Source organism: Varroa jacobsoni, unplaced genomic scaffold, assembly GCF_002532875.2.
Source record: "Varroa jacobsoni isolate VJ856 unplaced genomic scaffold, vjacob_1.0 scaffold_26, whole genome shotgun sequence".
Classification (NCBI taxonomy): Eukaryota; Metazoa; Arthropoda; class Arachnida; order Mesostigmata; family Varroidae; genus Varroa; species Varroa jacobsoni.
Genome location: NW_019212928.1, coordinates 307,474 through 334,778, shown reverse-complemented (window position 1 = coordinate 334,778; position 27,305 = coordinate 307,474). Strand labels below are relative to the sequence as shown.

At 43.9% G+C, this 27,305-nt stretch overlaps 1 protein-coding gene across 1 annotated transcript in view; it reads right to left on the bottom strand.

Moving 5' to 3' along the window:
• Window positions 1–27,305, bottom strand: part of LOC111258931 (glutamate receptor ionotropic, kainate 2) — a 296,132-nt gene that overhangs the window by 8,389 nt on the left and 260,438 nt on the right. The window contains exons 6-7 of the mRNA XM_022830528.2: window positions 18,891–18,995; window positions 16,962–17,069 (exon numbers count right to left, since the gene is read on the bottom strand). Coding sequence (XP_022686263.1) covers window positions 16,962–17,069; window positions 18,891–18,995 — 213 coding nt within the window. The remainder of the gene's footprint in view (window positions 1–16,961; window positions 17,070–18,890; window positions 18,996–27,305) is intronic.

The following is a 27,305-nucleotide window of genomic DNA, read 5'->3' as shown; positions in this document are numbered from 1 at the left end:
GGGAGATCGAACGCAGTGATCAGCACTGAAGCTAAGTAGAATTTATCGGCCAAGCAGACTTTGTTGTCGTTTGCCTCAACCGGGAAGTTGGCGTTAGCTCGGCGAACATCGGTAGAAATTCTGCGCTATATTAACGTGAAGTAAAGCTAAGGAAGAACGATAGGCAGAGAAAGCAACAACTCGACACGCACACGACACATCTACACATACGCCATACCGTGGTACGCGCGTTTCTGCTAAAGGTCCTCTGCTAAAGAGAAATTCTGTGAGGTATTTGATGCTTGGTTTGGTACTTCACTTATTCGAAGTAAAGAAAAGCTTGAAACAATCGTTTTTTCCGATCGGAATTCGTCGTATTTCGCTTATCACAAAAGATATCAATAATAATTTAGCCTTACATAAGATCCAACGTAACTTAAGCTTTGATTCAGAATTCGTGTTAGTGCTTGTTAGAACTAAACATCGATAACAAAATTGAACAATAAACTTCGCTACGACGGTCTCGATTGTTGTTGGAAAATCCCTAACGTCTGAATAAGTTCATATAAATACTGTCTTTGCTTGATCAGATAAATTCAAACAAAATGCAGTTATATTTAAAAAGGTTCATAAAAAATGTAAACATATAATTCGTATGTATTGCACTTACGTGTACTTACATGCTTTGCTATATATGGGCCATTTGATCAGGGAGACAGACTTTATAGCGAGGATTAGCTTTAGACGATAGAATTAAACGTCCTTGTGAGAATTACGCCATTTCTATACAACCTTAGTTAAAGAAACCGTTTCAAGGTAGTTTCAAAAACCGTCGTAGGGTTTCATTCTTTGTCTTCGGTCTCGTGTGCGTGATGACTTTCGAAGTGAAAAAAGTTAGGTAACAGCTACGAATGGAATTATGCAAATAAACGAGAACGAGTAATGTTAGTGGCGCGTACTATTTTCGGTAATAACTCCTAGAGCACGAAGGTACTAAAGCTATTTTTGAGAACGCATGGCATCGCTCCTAAATAGGAAGGTTCCATAGGAGAAGAATGATAGTTGTTGGGAAAGAGCCAGTAGCACGTACGTAATCGCCAGACTATGTCCTTCTACTCTTGCACTGTTATTTTGTTGTTTTTTCTCAGCCCTACCTGAGTCCCCCTTCTCTTAACTGAATTCAGATACTCCGAAAACTATGCCTGTCTCAAGAAGAAAGATTGTTTCCATCGTATTCCCTGTGTCCCGCTTTACAAACAGCTATTGCGTATCTACTTCTGACAGACTCTGTCTGTCTTACGGACTTCTCAAACTGGCTGTCGTTCTATCTCGCTCGAAGACCCTCTTCGGACTTCGATTCTGCCGACTACTGCTCGCCGCAATACAAAGTGCAGACTACACAAAGCATCATGTTCACTCAAAGCCGGGCGTCCGTCCCGTAGCCCATGTTCCTTCGTCCCGTATTTTAGGTGCTTCTGTTCGATTCACCCCAGATGTCTTTCTTACTCGGACTCCACCCTCGCCATTGTCTCCTGCTTTGCGTCAGCCCTTCTACAATGGCTTGGCCTGAATGAGTGCCCAGCCTTGTCAGTGACAAACGCTGCGTAACTCTAACGCTGCTGCTTGTGTCGTTGAAGCAGCAGGGCGTCCCCTTTTACCCTCCTCCCGTCCCCGCTCCCGATGCACAGTACATGCCGGACATGCCTTTCTCTTACCATCATTCCTACCACTATAACTACCGTCGTACAACAACGTCATGCCGCTGCCGCTGCCATCACCGCTATTGCGCTCCACCAGCGCTCACAGCATTCACAAACGGCCCGGACGGAACAGGACGTCACTGCCTTTACTTCCTTCTTATGCTTTTCCCCATCGCTGCAAGCGCGTTTGCTTCCCCAGTTGTCGTCCGTGGCCGTTACGGCTCACTCACTTAGAGAACAGACTAATATGAACAGACAACGAGCAGGCGATGGCCTGCAGTAGGAAGACCATAGCCACGGACAAAGGGCACGACTTCTGCAGCTGCGGCACCGCTTCAACATATTTCAGTGGCTTGTACCGAATAGAATCTTCAGCGCCTTATCGCTGTTGGTTAACTGTAAGCCTGCAAGGGAAAGCTCGCTCGTCTCTTAGAGTAACCTCCTAATTTACCGAACGGCCAACGCTGAGGACCACGGAGCTATGTGGGCCGCGGAGGTTCCTGAGAAGTGGTCGATTTTAAGGAGAACAGCGGCAGCAATAGCGGCAGTGGAAAATGAGTCAGATCTAGTCATAGGCAGGGCAATGGACCAGGAGGATTTTTCGGGTTCAGGAAGGGCTTAGAGAAACACGTAGGAGAGATCAAAGGGTACGCCTAAGGTCGAGCCGAGCAATGATTAATCGTATCCATCTCTATCTTTCGAGCTCCGGTTTCGCCTGATCAGCAGTAGCAGACCACATTCGTTCGTTCGATCTTATAGTTGGCCTGTCTGCCTTTCAGTACAACTGGTGCAGCAGAATTTAATGCTGCTAACAGCCGATTTGCGCTAGCTGGGCCGAATCTTACTTAGAGTTTGCGAGTCAAGTAACTACGGAACAACGGCAACCATCGAAAAAAAACGTTTTACGACAAGTGGCATAAGAATGATAGAATGAAGCAAACTATTTGAATGACGTTCACAACCGACCTGATCGACCGATCCTTTCGCCAGCGGATAAGAGAAAAGGAAAGAGTTGTAGTAATGAGTTAGGTCGAGTTCCTGCACCTCGTAAGCCCAATGAAGAAAAATTCAAACGCGGCGCGTTCTCGGTAAACTGACATAATAACATTCCTATCGTCGGCCGCTTCGAGTCTATTAAATCGAAATGCAGAGGGTAAAATCGATACGCCGATACCGATTGTCCTGACATTTCGCAGTAGGTTAAAAAAAAAAAAATAGACAAAATGAAAAACAAACAGGAAGCCAACCATCTCGTCTGTGGACAATGCTATTCAGTTGATACGCCAAACGACGGTAGAGACGGCTTACTCCTATGGTAGAGGGTGTGCAGTCGTGCATATGGGTTATGCGTAGTGGCAGATTACTTACCGTGCATAATATGGACCTTGTGCAATTGTCCTACTAATAACATTACTAGAACTACTGACTCATTCGTTTATCAAGGTAACAGAATTAATCAGCTCATGCTCCGAATCCAATGACACCGTAATTCTAATGTTTACTATTTACTAATACAATCGCTCACACAATACATTTTGACACTTGAGAGGCCGGCAACTAAAGAAATCCGTAGACTGTATTTGATGATCGCCGGGTTGAAATTATTTAGCAGAACTAGCGAAAGGATGCAGCTGTCGGTATTAGAAGGCGTGACAGGTAGTTTTCAGACAATGTCAAAAGATTTCGTCTGTTCCTCTATTATAGAGTTGCAGGAAGCACATTATATCCGGTCATGTACTCCTCTATATTCCAATAAAGTTGCGTCATCTCTGTAACTTGTCGCCACCTGACTGTGTTTATGTTGTTACAGCAACAAGGAAACGAGTACGGAAAGACGAAACCTGGAATTGAGAAACCAACGGCTGACAACGTTCTGTCCTATTTGCCCGCTATGCTTACACGCACACCTTCTCCGAGACTTTTTCGATCCATCTGTGTATCCGATATATGCCGTCCACTGTTCACCGGGCGGCCGGGAGCGCTGACCTAATCTAAATGTCGTGTATCATGCTGTCCTGTCACTCCGTCTACAGGAGCTGGGCACCAGGATCGAGATCGAACATTCCTCTGCCTACTCATGAAATGGGACTATGTAGATAAGCCAACAATCTCTCTTTAGTTCGGCATAGGTCAGGAGTATAGACCTTTCGGCTTCCAGTCTCAGTGAGTCTTTCGTTTTTTGCAGCACGTATATGTCGTACATCCAGAAACCTGAAGGCATAGCTATGTCCTTAGCTGCCTCGCACTGCTTGTTCATCGACGGATGTTTTTCGCTTGCGTGTTCTACAGCGTGCCAAGCCTTCAAGATTCGTAGGAACAGGATTCACCTCTGTCAGTCTTTGACAAACTCGCCGACACTGGTTACAGCGGTAACGCGAAATGAGATGTCGACTTGAGAGACCCATGATCGAAACCACCGAGCCCAAGTGAGATGGTCTTCTGTGAATCACAATGTCCAAGCCTACGACTACCTTGTAGCTATCGTATCCGCCTAAATCAGGTTAGTAGCTACGTCCATCGGTTGTCGTCGCTACTCTGTGAGCGTACGCGAGTCAGTATTTACAAGCCCTGTTGCGCATGTTCTGGCGTTGCTTTCTCGTATACGTGTACACCTATACGATAGACACAATGATGGGTTTCGAGTAGGTATACTTGTGTTACGTATAACATAGGGGCCGGCATGATTATAATGATCAATATGTGCTTCTAAAAGCGTTGCCGTAGCAACCATAAACAGCAAACAATACTGGCCGTTGCTGACTCAGATCTTAACGTTAGCATATAGTAACAAATAATTTAGCGAAAGGAAATCAGTGCGAAAAAGCCCGATACTTATAAGAGCTAGCAAGTTAATAGCTTCGAAAAGTTGCGGTCTGTGAAACAATTCCGAAGACTACTGTTCCGCGTAGGAGTGTGGCTGAGGATCAGCTCAATATGGCACGTAGGTGTCGTAGCAAATGCGTTTTTGCTATTGACTATTGAGTGTTTACGACGACACCAACATCTTCATTTCGTTATACTTCATACTTAGAGGTTCTAATAAGACTGGTTACTTATTATCGGATGTCGCTTTCAGCCATTTCTTTGAGCAAAGAAAGTAATTAATCAGCATAGGAAATGCAATATCCATGACTGTGAGCTCATTACATAAGTGCTATGTGCGTGCCTTTCGCATTTTTTGAGACAAAGGTCCTGCCGATTGATCACAAAAAGGTTCCGCTGGCGTACTCTTCCGTCATTACTAAAATGCGCTCGAACAAAAAGGGCAAGAGGGTCGCCTTGTTTTCATGCCATATACGCATGCTGCACTGATCTTTTTCATACGCTAGGTTGATCGATACGCGTATGCGTGCGGGGCGTATAAAGAGTGCCTTGGTAATATTTTTCGCTAGAGAAGTCCTGCTTGCTCTGAAGTTAGACGCTTGAAAGTGTTGGGAGTAGAGGCAGGGATGATCACGATTACGATGCGAAGCCATTTTAGTGGAACAAAGTTAAAGTAGCAGACGCTGCAGCAGAAATGGGTCGCAACGGAATTTCGTAGTATACGTACAGGCGGGTTGAGTAAAAATGGATGTGGGGTTAAAGAAGACGTCATTTGGGATTCGGACAAGCCGACATGCACGCGGTTGATTGGTCGAAGGGCCGGCAGCCGCGGGCGTTGTTTCTGTTTGATAAATGAAGCCACGACATTCTACCAAAATATGGAGTAGTAGAATAAAGTAAAGGCAAAACTTTTTCGTAGATTCTGCAATTTCGGCGCGTAGATTTTTCAAGTGAATTTATGCATATCAGAGTCTGTTTCACAAGTAAGTCATGGTAAATAACGTAGTGATCGATGACGCAAGGTAACCGTACACAGGAATACTGGCCTTACGATTATGTGCTACTAGTTTTACTTCTAGTAACATGTTATACATATCTATTCAAAACAGCACATATCTATACATATATAGACATGTGACGTTTTACAATAGATAATCTGGCAGCCTAGTGCTAACACATGTACCAAAAATATAGTCTTTACAGTAAAAGCAGTTCTAGTTAAAACAGCCACTGTGCCTACGGCAGACTGAAAGGTTCTCATGCTAGATAAATAGGACTAAACTTCACTTGATGAAAATTCGGTAGAATAAAGTAAGATGAAAGATAAAAATTTTGCGAGAAGTGAGCAAAATATCACTGGATCAAATGTCCGGAGAATTGTACAGTATAAGCGGTAAGAGGTCGATATATTTCATTAACAATTCGAATAAAAAAAGCAATAGTTTGTCGTGCAGCGTGCGGCGTCAAAGAGTAATCAATTTGTCCTGTTCATAAACACATTCATCATTCGGCTGCCTTATACGCGATTAGAATTAGGTCCTAGAGTATTGCTTTCTCTAACTTTCGTCTCTAACGAATTTCCTGTTTGCCAACATAGGACATATCCTATCCCACATTGGCTTTCTTTGCTGCTGTGTTTTTAACTGGGTAATTAATTCAGCGAACATCCATACACTGTTATAACGTCATAACACGGTGTTGGCAGACTTTCCCTTTTTGCAAAGTTTCTCTCAATTACTAATGCAGGACCTGAGCCTCTTCGGGTATCGAATAAAAAAATTCTTACAAGGAAAGATTAACCTTGTTGCCAAGTTCGCATCAATGATGCAGGTACGTTTAGCTATACAGAGTTTGTGTACTATTTATGATATCCATTCATAACCAAATGTATAAAACGTAACAAATGTAAAAAGTATAAAGTTTTGGAAAGAAGGGATCACGACTAGCCATATTGATTATTTAAAAGGACCTCAAATATATATATATATATAAAAAGAAACATACAATGAAGTATATTATTGGCTTACTTAGGCCATTACAGATCCGCTAAAATCTTGCGTAGCTTTGCCTAATGATATTGACTAAATGCCATCGTATTTCTAAAGTCTGTTCTTATATAGATTTAATGTTATGGGCAAGATGTGGTTTTTTTTAAATAAAGCCAGGCAGTATAACAGCAGAAGCAGTTGAAATCTAGTAGTGTTTATCTGAATTCCGAATGTTCAGAAGTAGTAATGTATGAGGCCTAAAATGAAGAGTTACTCCAAGGGATATTTAGGCTGAAAGTTGCTTGATTTTGAACTCAGGCCACGATCAGCCGTAACCGCCAGATAAAACTATTTCAACAAAGTATGCGGTAGTGATATGTATAGTCAAAACTTCTATGCCAAAGGACTTCCATCAGAAGCTTTCGTAAAGCGTGTACAGTAGACGAAGTTCTCGTCTTTCACGGAGCCTTTGGACTTTTTAGCTAGTGCTGCAAGACGCATCATTCCCTCGATTGTGTATTACACGCACCCCCAACGCATGGAACGACGGTGGGCCTTCATAACTTTTAAACTTCAAACGATTGTAACTCACACCTTGCTGCGCATCTACTTACCGTCCTCCATTATTTCCATATTTATGCATGCGCTCAAACCTGCGTCTCCATGCGAGCTTCACCGCATGTGTATAGGTGTATATCCGTGTGTGTGCGCTTTTGTTTGTGCGACACTGTAATTGCCAAGCGTCACTATAGCATCGCTACTGTCGGCAGCTAGCCAACCAGCAAACCCACTCAAAAATTTACAAAGAACACTGCCATGTGTCCATCAGGACGGGATCCTCTCTCAGCGCTGGCGCTTATCTTTCTGTTGGAGTTCTTACACCCCTTCCCCGCCCGCCATTTTTAACAGCGAGCCACCCACCCCCAAGTGTTACACGGCGTTGATCTACTACCACTTTCTCGGCCGGTTGGGAATGGGCTTCAAGCTCTTCTACTTCATCTGCCCCACTTCCATCTGCAATTCCAGCCGGCCTTCTTCTTTAGTCTATGTAGCAGAATCCCTTATCTATCGGGTACCAGACATAATCAAGTCCGGCGGCGGCGGTGGCGAACTATCTCTACTCGTATAGACCATTCCTTTAGGCATTATCCTCTTTCGGTCATCGACGAATGTAGTGTAATCGGCCACACCACCGACGCCCACTAATGCTCAGTTGACTTAGGAAATTAGCAGGTTCAGCCTCACCCGGTTTCGTCTCGCCTCGGTTACTTCCTCACACCTTTCGGTCTTCGAAGGCGTCGTGAACAAAGGGGTCCCTCTATGAAACCGCCGTTCTCGAGAGCATTTCCAGTTCTAATGTTAGTAGCTATCTCAACTCTGCACCTTTACCACTCGGCAATGATCCTTGTAGCTCTTTCAATCCCTATTTCCCCCTATACAGCTCGCAAGCGCCTCTAGCGTACTTTAGCCGAAACTCTGCCTAACCAATTGCACCATATATCCAAGTAGTTACTGAGCTAGAGCTTCTGTACCCCGTTAGACACATTTCATCACAATAGACAAACACTTAAGCAGCGCAAACAGCTGCAGTAATTGTGGAAACTGCAGTGCTCGTTTGCCTTCCTGGTGCAGGTAGCCCAGCAGCAGGAAGACAAATCTAGATACGAGTAGACATGAGAGGTAGAGAGGCATGTCCCATTTGTTCATTTAGAATAAGTAATGTATTTCATTCGTGAGTATTGATTTGACATACTGTATAAATATTATAAGGTTAAATCATGAATAAAGTAGTAGTCACTTTTTAACTGGACCTGTCTGACAAGAAGCACACCATTACATTCGCATATCGTGTTGCGTTTTTGAGTTAATTATGCGATTACTTCGGGTAGAAGGCAGAGGCACTCTATAATGATGATAATCATAGTTGAAGGTAGCAAATAATTGTTTACCCGTTATAAGGTGTAGCCCCCTACTATATGATATACTTACCGGAGTGGGAAGAGCAGGAACAAGACTGCTCAAAGTGACGGCGTCAGTCACACGAAGCAAACAGTGGGTCGCTGAGATAACACTGACGCGTTAGGCAGCGTCGACAAAAGCGATACGGTAGGCGACGACCAGAACGGCAATAATTACTGCTGTCTCTTACTGTAGGTCCATTGTCGCCATTGTATTTCTGTCCGTCTGTCTTTTTTCTTCTCTAATGTGTAGTGGCTTCCTATTCGAATGCTTGGCGGTTATCCATACGTTCAAATGTGATCGCCGTTCAGAATGCCGGTACTAAAGAGTCGCCCTCGACCGACCCGATTACGCCATGAAACAACGCGTTTCGGCAATAATCCAACGAACACAAACAAGCGAAGCAATACCTATGCCGGAACTATCCGGGTTGTTGTCAATGGTGAAAAGAAAGGGTGTGTTTGAAAAGGAAAGTTACTACAATCTTTCAGTGTCTTGCGGTTGTTGATTTAATTGACAGCTCCATTTGTTGATATCCTATGCAGTGGTCGCCGTGCCATACTATTGCATGTCCAGGTGTTAAAGTACGTTGGTTGCACGTCGCGATGCAGACGCTAGGGCTCTTTTCAGCTTTGAATGTTGGCGTCATTCTTATCGTGGCCGCCAGATTGGCTCTGCGGCTTTGGCTGGTGCCCGGCCTAGTCGATATGCGTAGCATCAACTAAGAATATTAGACTTATAGGAGTAGCGATAATTGCTTCTCGCTGTCGTTGCTCTTGACATACAACATTGCTTGGGTCCTTTTAGTATTTCCTACCTTGTCTGCTCTTGGTTGCTCGAGATATTCGTGCTAGTGCTGCAGTCGTACATCCCCTATTGCATGGAGATGTATTTGTGCGTGGTGTGTAGGTAGGTATATGCCGTCTTCGCGCTACGAAAAGCGACAGTCCTAGTGCGATTACGACTATTTTCAGAACAAAGCTTTCGTCCGAGGCAACGTTTCGTGGTGAGGAAAGATGAGAAAAAAAGGGACAACAAAAAGGCAATGACCGCATTCGCTAGAGTTCTTCTAGAAAACAGTGAAAGCACGTATAGAGGACAGAGGGACTCCGACTCGAAGGGAAGGATGGCCGTCCTCCCTCACACGAACAGGAGTTCACGAGAGGCTAGAAAACAACGGCAGAAGCGCCGCCAGCACTAAAGTGCTGGGTCATATGTGTGAGACAAGAAGTGACAAGGCAGTGAAAACCGTCCGAAGCCAGTGAAGAAACTCAGCGACAGAATGGGATAGAAAGCTAGTGGAGCCTCGGTAAAGGCAGGTTGGTTTATCGTACCTTATACTACTATAAGGTTCTATGCGAGCAGAGCTGGTAGGTAACACAGCGTCACCATCGTCGTTGGCAACGTTACAACTCTTTGGAAGAGAAAGTCGCGGAGCGCTAGGAGAAAAGCGAGGGCACAACGAAGCGTTTATGAGTCGCCTGAGGCAGCCCCGTTGGCCGGAGACCGGGGGCGAGGGTAAAGCTAGAGCGTTGTAGTTCGTTGAGGTAGCTGGCAATTCCAACAGGATCTACACACGGCGCTGTACCGTGCAGGGGCTGTGTGTAATGGGCGCTATCTTTCCAGGAAGTCCCTGAGCGCGAATATCACCATAGTGGCCCTCAGGGCCGTCTACAGCAAGCAGCCACCGGTATTACCCTGCTTTATCCAACCTCCTCACTCTACCCGTTGCTACTAGGTAAGTCTTTACATGCCCCTCAACTTCTCGGTAACTCCTTTTCATGACGAGTTCCACAATTGCCCCAAAACGTTTCAAGACCAGGTGGTCTTATTGGAAGTCCCTGTTGCTTCCTGCTTTTCCATGATAGAGCAAGCAGAAAGCCCAGTGATCTGCCGTTGGGTCGGCCTCTAAGCCTAACCAGAAGCCCCTTTGGCGTCTGGGTCGACTTGACTCAACCTAACCAAAGAATGCAGGAATGCGTATTGCTTGCGTCCGACCGCTTAACCTTTACACGTTTTCTCTGCGAGCTTTGCCCCTGTACATCTATGCCGCTGTAGCTAACACTACTGTGTATAGCTGATATTGATTCCGCAGTAGACCTACTACTTGTATAGCAGAGCGACACCTACAGCAGGGCCGTTTCCGCACTCGCACTACCTTCACAGCCGATGGCTTCTGCTGCACACATCAACGAACAGCTGCGTGTCCGGCTACGACCCCGCAAGACACAACCCATTGACGATCGTGATGCTCCGGCTGCATCAGCAGTAGCAAAAGGAGCCTTCTGGCCACAGTTCAGAAAGGCTACTGAGAAGGCGGCGGGCAAGCGGGTAAACAACCCGATTTGCTCACAAGTGCAGTGCTTTCCTTGAAGTTAGAAGATCCGCTGTATCTATGCAGCAGATGAAGATCCGTATCATCTAAAGGGACGAGAGGAGCTAAGAGTAGACGGGGGGCTTCTGTGGTTCTCAAAGTCTCATAAAGTAAGTAAATCCCGCTGGGAAAGGACGAAGTCCGGGACGAGTTGTCTGCAGCAGCGAAGTCCACAACGTGAGGTGCGAATCGTTAGAGCGAATATCGTTCGCGTCCATCCATCATAGCATTTTGTAGCAAAAATACTTTAATAGTGATGGTGTGAAGAAGAAGAACGAAAATTTTTTGTTTCGTGTAGAAGGACCACTTTTTGACTCTTTCGTGTCAGGTATGCTTTATTACCACTAAAATAAAGTGATGTGTTCGATAGACAGCACGATACAACCGCACATAGCTACCGCGTTCTGTGAATTTCTATCGGTTGTATTGTGTTCTAAATCGAAGAAAAAACAATTTGATTTGTTAAGGATACAGTCAAATAATGACTAATCAACTGATTTTAGGGAACGTAGTGCTCACATGAAGGACTATTAGATACGACTTGCTTGTGAAAAATCTCATCGTATTTTTTCCCGCGTTTTAGATACAGAATAATATCATTTTCATAGGTTCCAGTGTAAATACACTACATCGCAATTATATTCCTAAGCGATAGCTTTGTGTTTACAACTTGTTTCTTTCACTACCTCTCTGCAGCGCCTTCTTAGTGACTACCATAGTATCATTTTGATTTCTTCACTCTGATTTTGTTAGAAGATCGCCGGTAGCCAAGCGTTCGGTCCGTTAAAAAAATTACAGCTTAGTTAACGAAAAATACAATATAATAATACAATTGTCGGGTGCCTTTCCATCGAGATAGTTGAGTTCTTTTCAAACTACCATTAGCACACAGTCCTGCTCTTCGTGGGTTCGTTTAGAACATTAGTCCAATCCTTCGTCAAACAGATTGGGTAAATCAACACAACGCAGGGCTATACGTCGGTAACTGAGGTGATAGACCACATGCATTGTACGCAGCGGCCCAAAGAAAATGGCGAGCGCCTGAATTGGCGCAGTCGCGTACTGCTTTCAAGATCATCCTTTTACCGGAACACGCTAGCAAAGGGCGATTAGCAGCGCCGGTATCTATCCAACAATTTCCTGTTCTAGCTAGAGATGTTCGCAAACTACACAGCCACATGGGCCAACAGCGTCCTTACGGTTTCCCCCTTTCTCGCTTTTTATTTCTCTCTCTTGTTTAACTTTTTCAGGTTTTGGATCAAGCCGGATTTATGGGGTAGCTTTCTGGGTTTGTAACTGTATCATCCAACGGTACATAACGGAAGGCAAATGTGCGATCTTCAAAGGATGCGTTAAAAAGCAGAGACGACGATGAATTGAACCCACCGTTAAAGGTTACAGATTTAGTCCTCCTCCGTTTGACTCTGTTTATTCATAATCTTCTCCCTAGTCAGGCAAGGACCCTTTATTCGTCACAACCAAAACCTCATCGTTGACCCTGCTGTTGTTGTCGTCATCGATGCGTAAAAGATGAACCTGAACGCCGCTAGTTCTGCTGCTTACCATTCTGTGCTCTTGTGCACTCGATTCTTTACCTGCCAAGCGTTTATTCGATGGCGTAGCGATAAGATGCAAAACATAACATCTAATCTAACATGGCTCAACCTCGAACAATCTCGGTACACTCTGACGCCAAGGGTGCTTACTGATGAGCCAGGTACGCAGTAATGGTCGCCCCGACGAGGCGGGCCAACATGTGAAGACAAAGCTAGAAACGGAGGAAAATAGGGTGCGAGATGGCGAAGAACAACACTTGCTCGAGATAACATTGTACGATCTGCTGGTTGATGCATTTGTTTGCTGGCGATGCTACACTAGCCGTCGGCGGTCATCTCCCACTATCTAAGCGACAGCGGGGCTTGTCGGCTGGCTGACTTCTTCGATCGACAAACTTGTACGACGAAGCCACTGCACAGATCTCAATCACGTGGATAAGTAACGGAGAGTAAGACATCACCGTAAAATCGAATTCAGTTGGCTTTGCAGCAGTGTGCGCAGATATACGCCATATATCGATCGCCTTGCTGCACCGCCTGTATACATTTTGGTTACGCTTCCTTGAAGCTATTGTCAGTCTGTAGCTCCCCACATACACATATATATATCTCACGTTTAGAGGTGTTACGTTTCCTGATCGCGTGTCCTTGATAGCGCTTTGTGTGTCCTTCTGTAATAACCCACTTGTTAGTTATAACCCACTTGTTTACAAGTGGCCGGTTCCGCAAAAGATATGCATCCTTAGGTTTTCTTTGGTAATTTTTTCGTATTTTTCTTATACAGATAACTGATTATAACGATATGTATTTTTGATGTGGCGTTTATATAAGCGAAATCATCAAAAACGATGTCGAAAGATACCCATGTCGGTCGACGAATACTCAGAGACAAAAATTTACGACAGCCGAAAAAGTAAGTAAGCTGAGTTCATCAAATCAAACCCAATGTATCGTGCAGTATTCGATGCAGTCAGTCAATCTCTTTGTTTGGTGAAACGCGTGCGTCCGCATCTGCCTGTGCGTGGACAAGACGAACTTTTATTTAGACAACTTTTGGATAAGCCCTCTCGGATATGAATTGTAAAACCATAGATGTTGTCATGGTTATTTTCTGTGCGTTTGGTCTAATACAGTCTGTCTCGGCCAAGTATTTATTCTGGGCCTCTTATCGCAGTAATTTTCCTTTCAAGGGCTCCTCATTGCCCATTCCGTTTAACAGAGTTTGACTTCAAGACAAAGCCATTATTGCATTGTTTACGTTTTCCTATCTCTTAGATGTTTTCTGCTTTGCTTGCTAAAAGTTTCTCGTTAAATACGCCGAAATGTAGTTCGGTGCGACCGATGATGCTTCGATTCAACATCACCACGTGTCGCTTTGCCTAGCGCAAGAGCAGATCGTTTACGATCAAAAGGAAAGCACCCTTCTTAATTAGACGACAAACCGCTTCACCTAGTAAAGCGGGATCGTAGTTTTCCAGTACAACAACCACTGAGAAACATCTACAGAAACGGCCTTACATCGAAGTCTTAGTCCTTAAATCAAGCTAGCAGGAGCTTCTCGTAGGAATTGTCAATATTTTTCTGATACGAATTTCGCTTAGAACCTACGCCCGTGTGCTACTTTGATCCTAATCTTGTGATCACTCACATGCGTAGCTTTACTACTTCTTGTTCCTCTTACGTTCTCCCAGAGCGTCCTCTCTCCTTTTTGCGGTGTTGCTGCTCTATCCAGTTTGGCAATGATCGCCTCCCTCCGCACCTCCTGTATCTCCCTCTCCCTCTCTCTATGACTGTGCTCGTTGTGCGTGACTGCCGACTCTGAATAGTCTGCTGTGTTTCACCCCTTCTGTATTGTTATTTTGCATCATCCTCGGTTATAGCGACGTTTATTTTCTTGTGTACCAATGAACAGATCCTTTAGGAAATGGGGACGCACATTTCCGAACCCAGTTTTCAGGCCGCATCGACTCTATCTGCTTTTCCCAACTGTCTTCGTCATCGTCGTAGTCACTGTCGTCGGCCTCCGGTGCTACTGCGATGAGAAAACTACTACAAAAGTTGCAAAACACGTCCGACTATCTCTATTCTCTTCTATCTTACATACGCCCCTGTACTGAGGCTTTACTGCCTTTATGCTGCTTGAGGCACCTGCAGTACATAGCAATATTGTGCGCTCATGTGCGTGGTGCGTGTTTTTTTCCCTTGCTTTTTTTGTCAGAGAATCCGGATATTCCCGTGCAGTAGACGTTGGCATTTGCCTCTTTTTCCTTTCTTGGCGCATTCTTCGCAGCGTCTTGGCAAGATGAAGCTACCAGACAAGCACGGAATAGCCCGTCTGCGAATGCTGAAGGCCTGACCGAACAAGGTCCGGGATAGAAGAGTAAAAAAGGTTGAGAGAACGAAAGAAAAAGAGAACGGGACAGGTACACTAGACGGAAGAGGCTAAGGCGAGGGCGACAAAAGCGATGAAGTATAGTCGTGAAGGCAGGCAACGGCCGCAACAACTGAGGATTGCATGGGTCCCGGCATCATCATCTTTTGTTGAGGTATGCGTACGTCCTTACATCTGTCGCGGCTGCTGCCGTCTGACGGCGCCTGGCCAACCGTAAGGTGTTACTTTTTGTTATTGACAATGTATACTCTGTCGCTCGGTAGGTGCTTTGTCCCTTCGTCGTCGTAGTAGAGGTAGTTTAGGAAGAAAGGCTGCGAAAGGAGCATGAACTCGGCGCGGATAGGTAGTAGATCTCCAGAAGGGAAATTGGTTGCTTGGGGAGTTAACACTGTTTTATGCTTTGCCTGCTCTTGTATTGTCATCACTGGCATCTTCAGCGGCTGCCAAACAACAGCACAGGCTAACTGATAGTACCATAGTTTGCCGATATGCATTCGAACTTATGCTCCGAAGAGTCTACTTGCTTCTTCATTGCCGTTACCCCGATCTCTAGAATGACCTGTAAATACGACCTGCGCGACATCCCGTCTGCCCCCTTGGACTAGACAAGTGGCACACAGCAAAGTGGGTAGACCAGAAGCATTGTCGACTAAGTTGCTAGCGCCCTTTAAACGCCACGAATCGCCTCCTTCGTAACCTTTGTTAACGCAGCGAAAGATAGTGTTACAATGCATGCCAGCTTCGATACAGGTCTTCGTACCCCTCGTTCGTTTATTTAATGTAAAAGGGTGGGTTTAAATGAAATATACAAGTGGCTCAGGATCGAAGGGTGATGTTACACACTAAATTTGCTAGTTCTTTGAGTCCTTCCAATGGCCATCAATTCAATCAGGTTGACACAATAACGGCCATACATAAATATATATATATATATTGCCATATATATACCATATATTGCCAGCGGTCCTAGACCATATATATTAATAGGTATCTATATAGCTAAAAGATTCAACAATTGAACTATATCGTCTCTAAATAAAACAAGAATGTTCAATACTGTTTCGCTCGTATGAATCTTTCCTGTTAAAATAAAATATTTAATTAATAAAATATTTAAATAAAATAAAATATTTATCCATCAATGACTTAACATATGATCTAGGCAGAATATCATGATTGTAAACTTAGCAATATTATTATGTTTTGATAGCATCTCCCTTTTGTCGTATATCGATCGGTTAACGCGGCAGCCACTAATATACCAGAAAAAAGCGGGAACTATGAGGAACTCCATCTGCTGATACCAATTAGACGGAGCCGGACATTGTACTATATATAATTTCACTATATTCAAAGAATTAACATAGAGATTCCTGCACTTTTCATCTGTATCGCTAATTTGTTACACGATTAGGCCAAATTATGTTTTAGCCGTAATTCCTACCCACTACCACGAACCGTATGATATCTTTTATGCTTGATGAGCTTATAATACGTTACAATGGCATGAGGCGATTAACACTAGCTGCTGTAGGTAGGTAAATTAAAATGCAAAAAAAAAAAAAAGTATTACAGATACCCATTCGTAACCCATATTTGATAGGCATCTAATCACAACTGTGTGACCGAAACATTAAGTTAACTGGGAACGACGACAAGCACGCTTTTCCGTCTTCGAGTTTCTTTCTCTTTCAAGAATAGGTAAACGCATGTTAGAAATAGGGCATCTATGACTTATAATCCGTCAAGATAGTAGGCTGCCGTATCCGTCCTCCTCCCGCAAGCTTCCGTTTCGAACTGTTGCAGCACGATTGTTGTAATACAATTGTCCCACGGAAAGCAAAGATTGGAGTGACTCATAAATGAAGGGAGACCTGACTTTTCTGGTTGGTTGATTAAGTAGTTCCAGGCGTTTGTAGAACCACGCTTCTCATGAAAGGTCTTTTTGTATAGATACGAATGGTCATATATTCTGTTAAAAATGCCCAGAGGCTGTTTGCTTCAAACAGTCCCATCATGCACAGGACGTGTTCTTGACTCAGGCTGTATAACGATTTACTGTGGCTTATTCTTGTATTTAGGCGTGACTATTTCAGGTTCGATAAGTGCAAGGGCTTGGTAATTGAAATACATCCAACTAGATATTATTTTTTTTATCATCTCTCTTTATCACCTATCACTAATACTCACGAGGACAGTAGATACGATGAGCGTTTTGTTCCTAAGACGAAGGGAGTCATAGTCGGATGTTGAATTGTCCTCAACAACGACCCGCTGCTTCGGATTCCAGTAGCCCACCTAATTGCACAGAAACAGACGTCGTAAAAATAAGTTACGTAAACTAGAGAAGACTCTTCGCGATTTGGTCACAAATTAGATTTAGCTAGAACAAGGACGGGCTGGCATTTTCAAAAGTGCGGATGCTCTTGTGTGTTTTTTTTTTTGTTACACGCATCATCACAATAACCATATAGATCTATTAGAGCGTTGACAAAAATCGAGTCACATTATATACATCTCGTCAAAGCCTATTATCACATTGTAGTAAAGAAATTAAGGTTTAGATGACATATAGAAAAAAATTCACTCTTATATATTAAATAGCTCACGCTATACATATGCTGCATGTATGCGTGCCTATTCTCCGGCTTAGTTCACGTCCAGCGCCAAGCGGCCAACCAGCCGGAGACTGGCGGTCGTAGCTCGCTGCTGGTTTCCACCTTCATGAAGAGATGCGCTTCGCTAGAGAGCAGCTCATTACTAGGAAATCCCGCTTCTATGTCTCTTGCGGTCTTCCTCTCTGTGAGCAGTTGCTGAGAACTCAGCACAGCCTACATATCCAGTGCCCTTCGTCATGATGTCGGTCGGTCGGTCGGTCACTGTGTAACCCCATTAAAATCGCCTCATGTGGTCATCAGACTTTCAGGGCGAAGGCTGAGAGGGAGCATATCCTTGCAGCAAGGAGCAAGTGCAGGCCTCGCAGGCTATTCGCAGGACCGCGGCAGTGCGGGTCGGGCATATGAGCCAGAGGGTATGGCGTATCGAAGCGGGCATCTTCTGCAACGCCCTACGATGGCCGCAGTGTAGCTGGTCCGCTGGACGGATAGACGATAAATTAACACAGTGAATGCCAATGGAGTGTACGTTCTCTCCGATGCGAAGGTTCCAGTGCTTCGCCTGAAAGGAACCCGCTAGGCAGGCAAAACTGTTCGCGAAGGAAGGACCAGATCGGCGGGTCAAGGGACCATCATTATTACAGTCAGCCCGCCAAAACGAGACATTACAGGCAATAGTGGATGATACGGAACAATAGGCATTCTTTGGAATAAACATTACACATGCGTGTGTTGATGTCGATAATACAAGAAAATATGGGTCGGCTTTGTGTCAGTGATATGTACTCGGCTATTATAATACAGGAAGAGGTCGTAAAACCAACGACAATTCATTTAGTTTTAACTTCCGTAGCTGAACAATGAAATTTTATATAACAGTACAATTAGCTCTAATAGCAGTTAGAAGAAAAGAACATTAAGCTGCAAATCGAATATGCTTACTAATAGAAAATGGCGACGAGATGGAACACTGAACATTTCCCTCACAAAGAAGCAACCTAAATAAGCTACTTTTTATGTCACACTTTTATAGGTTTCCGTTGGTTGGAGCTACAAAAATTGATATTCTCCCGTTGTAAATTTCTTACTTGAAAAATAACTGGTAGATATGTTAAGCATCCGAAACTAGCCCTTTCAGTGGCATGGTTAAGAGTTGCTTCTACGGCGGAAAAAAAGCGGTGTAAATGACTTTGGGTGTTTTTTTGTTAACATCCCATTTGTCTATTTTTCGAAATATCGTATAGATCCGCGGCTTTGTGCCGATAGGCTCATAAAGGCGCGGGAGATAATATACACAACGGTAAAAAACGCTCTAGCAGAGCTAAATCTCTGAAAATTAATATGTGTAAAATATATCAAGGAATGCATTACATGGAGTAAATCATCAATAATTTTTTTACCTTTCGTCACGTTGAGTAATTCATCTAATCTACAGCTTAATAACAAAGATAAGAAGAAGTACTGTGTTGTCATGACAAATGTATTCACGTTCCGATTCTCCTACCTTTTGTAGGCCGTCTGTCTTGAGAGACATGACGTCGAGCTGGAACGTTGAACGGAAGCCTTGCGAGTCGAAACTAATATCACCGGTTAGACCCTGCAAAGTTATCTGGAATAGAAATTAAATAGAAGTTAGCAATGAGTCCATTAAATACATTATGGGATCTTCAGCAAAAATCAACATTAAATACAAACAGCGAACCCATCATACTGGTAGAGATATTATGAGCTCGCCTAATTGTCTCGAGCTATGAATGAGAACAGTTGAGGTCGTGCCTTCAATATTTTTTTTGATCACAATCGGCTTAATATGTTTCGCTTTGCTCTCATACGTTTTGACAGTTTGATGTCGATATTTTGATGCCAATACGGTAGCAGACGCCATACTAGGTAGACGCACACGTCTGTCGATAATTCGACGAATCAGTTTAATTATAGCCGAGTGGTAAAAAGGCATCAAAAGATGAGTTCAAGGACACGTCTAAGAGAGTGACGTCACCAGGCACGACCACTGTCATGTAGAGCAGAGTAACGAGATGTATAAGGTCAAATGTGGCGGGTCCAAAGGATGCACGAGGGCAAACGGTAGCAAGTTTTGTCCTGATTTCTGCTAATATACTGCGTATGAATAAATTAACTCAGGAACCAGACGCCAGTTCATTTGTCAGCCTTTATTGTCCTCATAACCATAAAACGAGAACGAAGTTCACTCGGTGATTCTGGGACTTAACAGTAACGAAGACGTACCCTCCCACTCGCCGACTAAACTGACGGAATGTTTAATAAATTCAAGACAAACATTGGTACTCAATGGAACGAAACGGGACGCAATCGCACGTACCCTGCCAGTTTCAACCGAACAAAGACTCGAGCACAGTGTGAAAAGGACCGCTTAAGCGGCACTTGTTTTCACGCCTCCCGACGGTACAACAACGTTACAGAATTTTATAAACAACAAATCGAAAGAAAGAGCAGCTGAACAAGAATATCAAAAAGATAAATAAACAAACAGTCACATAATGCGTAAAAATACACGCATGGCTTGGAACTTAAATCGTTTCGCGTAGTCTTCTAGGTTGTCTGTGAAGGTGTATTCAAGTGTTCTTCGCCGTAGTTACGGACGCTGTTCAGTTAAAGCGCTTTTATAATGTTGCGATAACGATTAGGAATAGGGAATAAGACAAACATGTACCAGTATACGTGACTGTATACGGGATAAAGGACTTCGATAATAAATTAAGGAATTTTTAGATTTATCGCTATTTTTATTTTTTTTTCAATTTTTTGTCTTATTTCATTCCTAAATGTGGAAACGTATATAGTTGTTTAAGTGAAAGACAGCTAGTTTTCTATTCCTCTCCCTTTTTAGAATGAGTCAACTTTTGTGCGTGTTGATAACCGGTACCGTTATCAACTGCTTAATGGACGTTAAAAGCTGCTTAACTGGATGCTAGTTAAGCAACCATGTTAGTGAAGAACCAGCGATGTCTACAGGCTTCTTGCCACAAAGATTGTGTATATGTATTACACGCGTCTGTGCTAGTATTACTATGGCTGAAGCAAGAAAGCCAGATCTTCGCCCCTCAACCGTTTGCATCTTTTGCGCTGTTCCAGGCAACCTTGCTTTCTGCCGTCCACTTCTGCTAACATCTGCAAAGTCACGTTATGCCGTTATGCCAATCCAAAGGAAAAGATTTTTACGGGCTGCAAAAGCAGCGTTCGATGTGCACTCTCTTGTCCCGTTGATATAGAATGAAGAACGGGAACAGGACTTTGTTGTCCACATTTTGCAACTACCATCGCGGCTGTTCGTAACTGCGGTCATCGCCGTTGTTCGTTTTCGAACGCTCTCGTGTTTGCAATGCAGGCCTGGGTCCCTGTCAGCTCACGGACTCTGTCCCGGCCACTATCGTAATAAATCGATCTAGATGACGGCGGCAGGCACAGAACCGCCTTCTGCTTTGACGACCGAGGTGCAGGCGCAGGGCATTTTTGTTAACGGGGGAGCATTGCTGTGGTGGACGACGGTTTCCTGTTTATGCCGTGAGAAGGACAGAAAGTTTCGAGCAAGAAACTTCAATCATTGTGCTCGTCCCAGCTGGTTAACCTGTTTGCGGTTGCAATTTTCGAGAGCTGCAAGCTTACAGATCGCTTCGCAGTAGCGTTGCACGAGCTCCTTGCTAGTGGAATGGTTCAGCAAACACGCTCGGCTAGATTCTCTGTGAGGACGGTTGACCTAGCAACGCCCTATGACAATGAAATAACACATCCTTCGAACTCTAGCAGTTCTTGTGCAAACGGACATATATTGCCTTTAAATCTTTTCTGGTTCAACAAAAAGCGGAAAAAGAGGGAAAACAAAGTTGGAGTAACAAGCATACCCGACCTACTTGGCTTTTTGTTTAGCCCTTCCGGCCATCCGTGCCGTCTTTGGCCTTGATATATAGGCTACTTTGGATATACCTTTTTACCATCGGTTGCCTGGTTGTCGACCAAACCTAGCATAGAGTACTTTCACTTCTTTCTGGAACACGCAGTGGAAAAGATTGGGTGACGGGGAAAGAACCTTTGGCCATGACAGGATCGACAGGAATGGGAAGCATAGATGCTTCCAATCATGTAACATGCAGCTGCTCCGTCATGCCTGCTTGAAGTGATGTCTGTACTTCCTAGTAGGCAGTAAGTTACCAGACTTTGATCTAGTTCTGTACAACGAAAGAAATGACGACTTATAGAACAAATAAGTAAGTTAGCTAAAACAGGAGTTCTACGTAAAGCTGTAAGAGAACTCAGGGATCGAGTTGGACTTTATCTAAGGTTCCCGCTGCTTCTCTCAGAGAAATCATAATGTCCTTTCGCGCTATAACTTCGCGCGCGGGCGCGACGCCTTATTGTACGGATGAACTGGCTATCAACCTAACAAACTCATCGATGGAAGCGTTGCGTGAAAACAACCATTCCTTGAACTGTAACAGCAATAGCAGCCATTATGGCTACAAGCATTATTAATAGGAGTGGAGGAGATGCGTTGGGCGATTACTGCTGCCGGCTAACTGCTAGAGGAGCGGTAGAACGAATGTATTCCGCCCATGAACTGTCAAAAATATTGATGCAACATATACTTGTAATGCTACCTGAAGCGTGACCGTGTGTGCGTCTGCAATATATTTAAATAAAAACAAAGATAGTTTAACTGACTTTCTTTTTATCCATGCAATGAAGAGATTTAGACATAATTTGACATTCAGCTATAAAATAGACAGCCTATTTGATAAAACAAGTAGGCAGCGACAAGAATTATAGAGAAAGAAGAAATAGACCGTGACCTTGACGTCTGGTTGAGCGCTATCGTTCGATTCTTTGGTTTTTGAAAAACTTGGAAACTTTCGAATAGCCGACCTGCTTTTTCATCTATCTAGTAAAGGTGCTCCCTATACTATAGAGCATTACAACGACGTTCTGGGACTTTGTTCTGGATAGACATCGGCTGCGAGAGATGATGACCACTAGTGTTACCACGAATCTTCCATGGTGCAACCTTCTATGCTTTTCTATGTCTATCCCGTGGCTAGCTCCGCGGCTTTGTGCACTCTTCATAATTCCCTATCGTTACCTGCATAGCCTTCTTCAATCCGCTGGGTCTACCGCAACACAGCTCGCTTAAGCTCTTAGTCCTAGAACGCGTCTCTTTAAGTGTCTTCGGAATTAAGCCCCGTATTCTACCGGGCGGTGAGACCTTAAGGGACAGATACGACAGCAAGCGGCAAAGGAAAGACTACATCGCATTTCTAAATTGCAGATATAATGGTCGTAGCACCATACAGATAAGCAGTTTTCGTCGTTGAACTTAGAGAAGTGGCAGTGGCATACTAAACAAGGTGGAGCGAACTAAGGTACCAAAGACGATACATTGTCTTGGCTTTGTCTAAATTTGCCACCTTATTTCTGCGCCACTGTAATGGTAAGATGCTTTCGAGGAATTGTTCATACCGCATAACACGTGTACCTGTTTTGTCGATGGTATTTGGTCAGAACATGGTCAGTGTATGCCGTAGTGATATAGTACGGTTGGTTCCCAATTCATTATTTGTGAACAATGAAATTAAACAGTAATTTTTACAAAGAAAAATAGAGTGTCAGTGGTATAGTAACGCTGAACCAATTCAGGGATTCAAGGATTTATAATACGTAATTATTTATACGTTTTTGTATGCATATAACTTCTTACTATGTCTTATTTAAATAGCTCCCTGCTCAATGTAAAAGCTTATCGAGCCCAAAAGCTCAATGTAAAATATGTATACTTTTTATTAACGGAATGTTCAATTATTCAAACATCGATGATCCTAGTAAATTAGCTTGAAAACTTTTTTTTTGTTCTATGAATTTGACGACAAACGCAGACACTGAGATACATAAACTATACAGAGTAAGCCAAGTTTATGAGCAGCATTTCAATACATAAATTTCGTTCATTAGCGAAACTGCCGGACATTCAGTAAGAGGATTGTCGTGAAACATCTTTCCCCGTACATTACCTCAACGACGCAACTATTCGAGGGGGAACATGGGCGGTTTGTATACTGACATTTTTTCTATATGTCTGGTATAGCACTGAAGGCTAATTTCAAAGATTTACATATTTTATCGTAAATCATTTCTGACCATAGAAAAATTTAGGCTGAAACCTTGCCTGTACCCTATCAAAATACAGAGGTACGTACATTTACGATCGTTTTATCCGTCATTATTCTTAAAGCGTGTCCATAGCCTAGAGCAGAAACAACTTTGTGGGCACGCCATTGTCATAACTGATATAAACATAGAATCCTTCGTCTGAGATGGCCATCTACAGAACTTCCTTCTCTTCTATTTTATTATACTGTCTTCCCAAACTCTGGTTTGTTCCAATCGTTCCATCAGCAAAAGAGATACTGTTAAATGAAGATAAACTGTTTACTTACATAGTTCTATATTAAAGACAATATTACTATATGGTGTCATAAATGTGGTCAATAAAATACAAATGATAACGGTAACTATAATTATCATAATACAACGCGTAACTATATACGACACCTGCAGAAGTTTCCCAGTCTATATATAAAGAAATGTATTGTTAGATATTCATATCGATCACACTTTTCAACTCGATCTGGGTTTTTTTTCCATGGCCCTAACTGCACTGCGGCCGTAAGCATTATCGGTTGCCTCGCAGTTGACTATCAAAACCATCTAGTTGCGCGAGTATCCCACAGTTTATCGCGATACGCGACGTTGCTAGCGTGTCGAAGGCCACATGATTGCAGCGCACATGACAGGGCATCAGAATAAGCAAGCAAATCCATCCCTAGGTACACGGCGCGCAATCCTTATCAATAAACGACGACAAACCTGCCGATTGACGCCCAGAGCGAAGATTTGGGCGAAGGATGCAGTACCTCCCTTAGATTCAGAACCTTAGACTTCATTACTAATGGCTTCTAGATCGGCAGCCAGCAACTGAAGCAATCTGTGCTATCTAGTGAGATAAATACGTATACACAAACAGCCGTTTTATTGACGTATGCCGGCGTCAAGACGGCAGGCAAATCTACTCATTTTCATTTTTGGACTATTGAACCGAAATATTTAGGATGGAAAGTGGGTACCCGCACATCAACTTCATGTATTCCACGAATCGGATTCATCCTGTGAGATATTTTCTTTAACCGAAAGACCAATATTAACACCTTGCTATACAGATACCGTAAGAAATCTCTGGCAAAGCATTTTCTAGGAAAATAGTCATACGTTCGTCGGATAGCACTGTAGTTGAATTGTGCTTATATAACAGTCTTTCTTTTCAGCGTGTTGCTTCGATGCAGCTGAAAAAATGTTCTAATAATTTTTTAATACTTATAAGATGCATACGATACCATACCATGACCAGCCTGTATAGAGCTAGTACGCTAACTATTCTAAGTCACTGCTTTGGGAAAAGGATGAAACGCGACCGAAGGCAGCGAAAGAGGAACTCAAAGATGGAAACAAAGTCAAGACTTTTCCATTTTGAAAATTGACCGTTCCTCTGTTAGGCGGCTGCTTGGAATTGATAGCCATCTAGCCCTTCGACGTCTCTGATGCTGCCTTCGTGTCTCGCCCATCGATGTGGCATTGCATGATCGACGCTACTACGTTATACTGGGTGATGCCTGCTCAATCTAAAATATTGCTGGTGTTGCACCGGCTGCAAGGCAAGATCTGCTTCACGAACAAGGCCTGCTTCAAACGGCCTGTGTCGGCTAGCCGTTGCTACGCGAGTACGAGGCAGAACCCAGCACCTTCATACTCAGTGTCTCCTTGAGCAAGAGGCAAACAGAGCAGGCTCGCGCGCTGTCTGCTACGACTGCCAAAAAAGGGACGAGGCAGGGCTATAGATGATCGTCCACGACAATTCAGACTACGCATCTTACAATGTGATTTTCGTCCATCATTGTAAAGATATTACGTCAACGAAAATACCGGCCCTTGTCACCATTGTTGTTGTTCCAGCGGCCTAGGTCTTCTTTTAGATTTGAATTGTTTGTATTAATGAGACAACAAACGTGCAATAAAAAAAAAAGTAAAAATTCAGCTCGTATGAAAAGCGTAAGGAGCGAACAAGAAGATCACCGAAATATATAGGGGCAAAACTAGAGTCAAGTAAAGAAAAGCGGCTGCCTAAGCTAGTTCAAGAATTGCAGCCGGTACATCAAAAGGTACGACATTGCTATCCCCCCTTTTCGACTGTTCTGTGCGAACCCGTCCGTTGTCCTGCGACTCTCTGACTTGCGGTGCTAGGTTCTTTGTATCTATCCGTTTTACCCTTCCGAACGACTTTCATTTTTCTTGTTGGTCGCTGTCCTCACTTAGCTTTCCCGTGTCCATTTCATCATAGCCTGCTCCGTCGCTGCTCCTTATGCGCTACTGTCCCTTACGTGCACCCACATTTCTTCTTCTGGCAGAATTAGCAGTCCAGCCTAACACTTTTGATTGCTCTCCCACGCGTTGAGTGTCTTTTCTTCTTCCATTTCCTCATTTTCAATCCTTTCCCTCCCTGTCCATTGAACTCTTCTAAGAGGCTTGCATGTGTCTGTCTGACGGCTGCCTGTCTGTCTGCCACAGTCGCTGCGGCACCGATGACGGTGCCACTGCAGTTCCGTAATCGTCGTCGTTTGCTGCTTTGTCGTTGCTTGCGACGGCCTGCCTTCGCCGAGACCGTACCCTTGCATTTTTCTTCTCTCTTTCCTGCATTTCTCTCGTTTCTAACCATCGTCAGCGTACCCTTCCAAGTACGGCCAGCCCACTGCTGCGATGCCAGTTTCCGAAGTTCTGTTAGTTTCGAATGCTAACTAGTAACTAATTCAGTAGCGCTGCTGACTGGTGGTTTCCTGTCTTCTCCTCTGTTCGTTTTAGCCTCTCTTTTCATTTTTTTTGCTGACTGCGTTCCAGCCGTTCACTCCTTTTGTCGGCGTCCATTCGACCGACCGGTGGCAACTGGACGGTTCTGTGCAGCGTAACCTCTGAAGTCGAGGTGGCAGCGGCAGTAGCCGCCGCGGTGATGGTTTCGACGTGCAACAACAACGCCAGCCAATGAGCGCCAGAAGCCGCAGAGGCAGCAAACACGAAACGGGTTCTGCAACGCGCCAACCTTCACCATCCAACTGCTTGCTCGTAGTTCGTCTGCCCTTTGCTTGTGCTGCTGTCCCTCGGTGGGTGCTGTTGCTATGGCTGCCGTTAGGATCCAGTTCCATATGGAAGCTCCCTCGAGGCGAGACGATCGAGGTTCAGACAACACAGGGTTTTACTTCCCTTCCGTGAAGTTGTCCTAGCCGGGTTCCCTATTTTCCCATGTGCGTCCTTCGACTCTTTTCTTCCACTGTTTCGTTCGCGTACTCGCACTTAGTGTCGAATCCCGTCCCTTCCTATTTTCTCTCTACCTGCCGACAGAATCTGGCAGAATGCAGCATCGTTCCAGTTCAACACGAAACACCGAAGTTAGACCCGCGACGAAGGAATCAAACAGACTTTCTCTTCTATGAGCGCTGCTGGGAAACGCTATTACTGACGCTCTTACATTTGATACCGCCGCTAAGACTTGCAATGCAGTAAACCACGCGGGTCCAAGCGAGATGGTGTTAAGTCAGGAGACAGACATAGTTAATGCTTTGGTCGTCGGTCTCCTGCACGCCATAATATTCCTACTGTAAACATGCATTTTTCTGACGATCATGTCTAATTCTTTATGTATTGCGCAAATAAAATTATGTGTATACAGTAATGAAAGAGAGTTCAGTGTCCACAGACGATACTTACGTGTATCGTCTAAACTAACGTACAATAAAGAGAAATAATTATACGCCACTATCTGCTTGTCTAACGCCTATTATTAGGCACT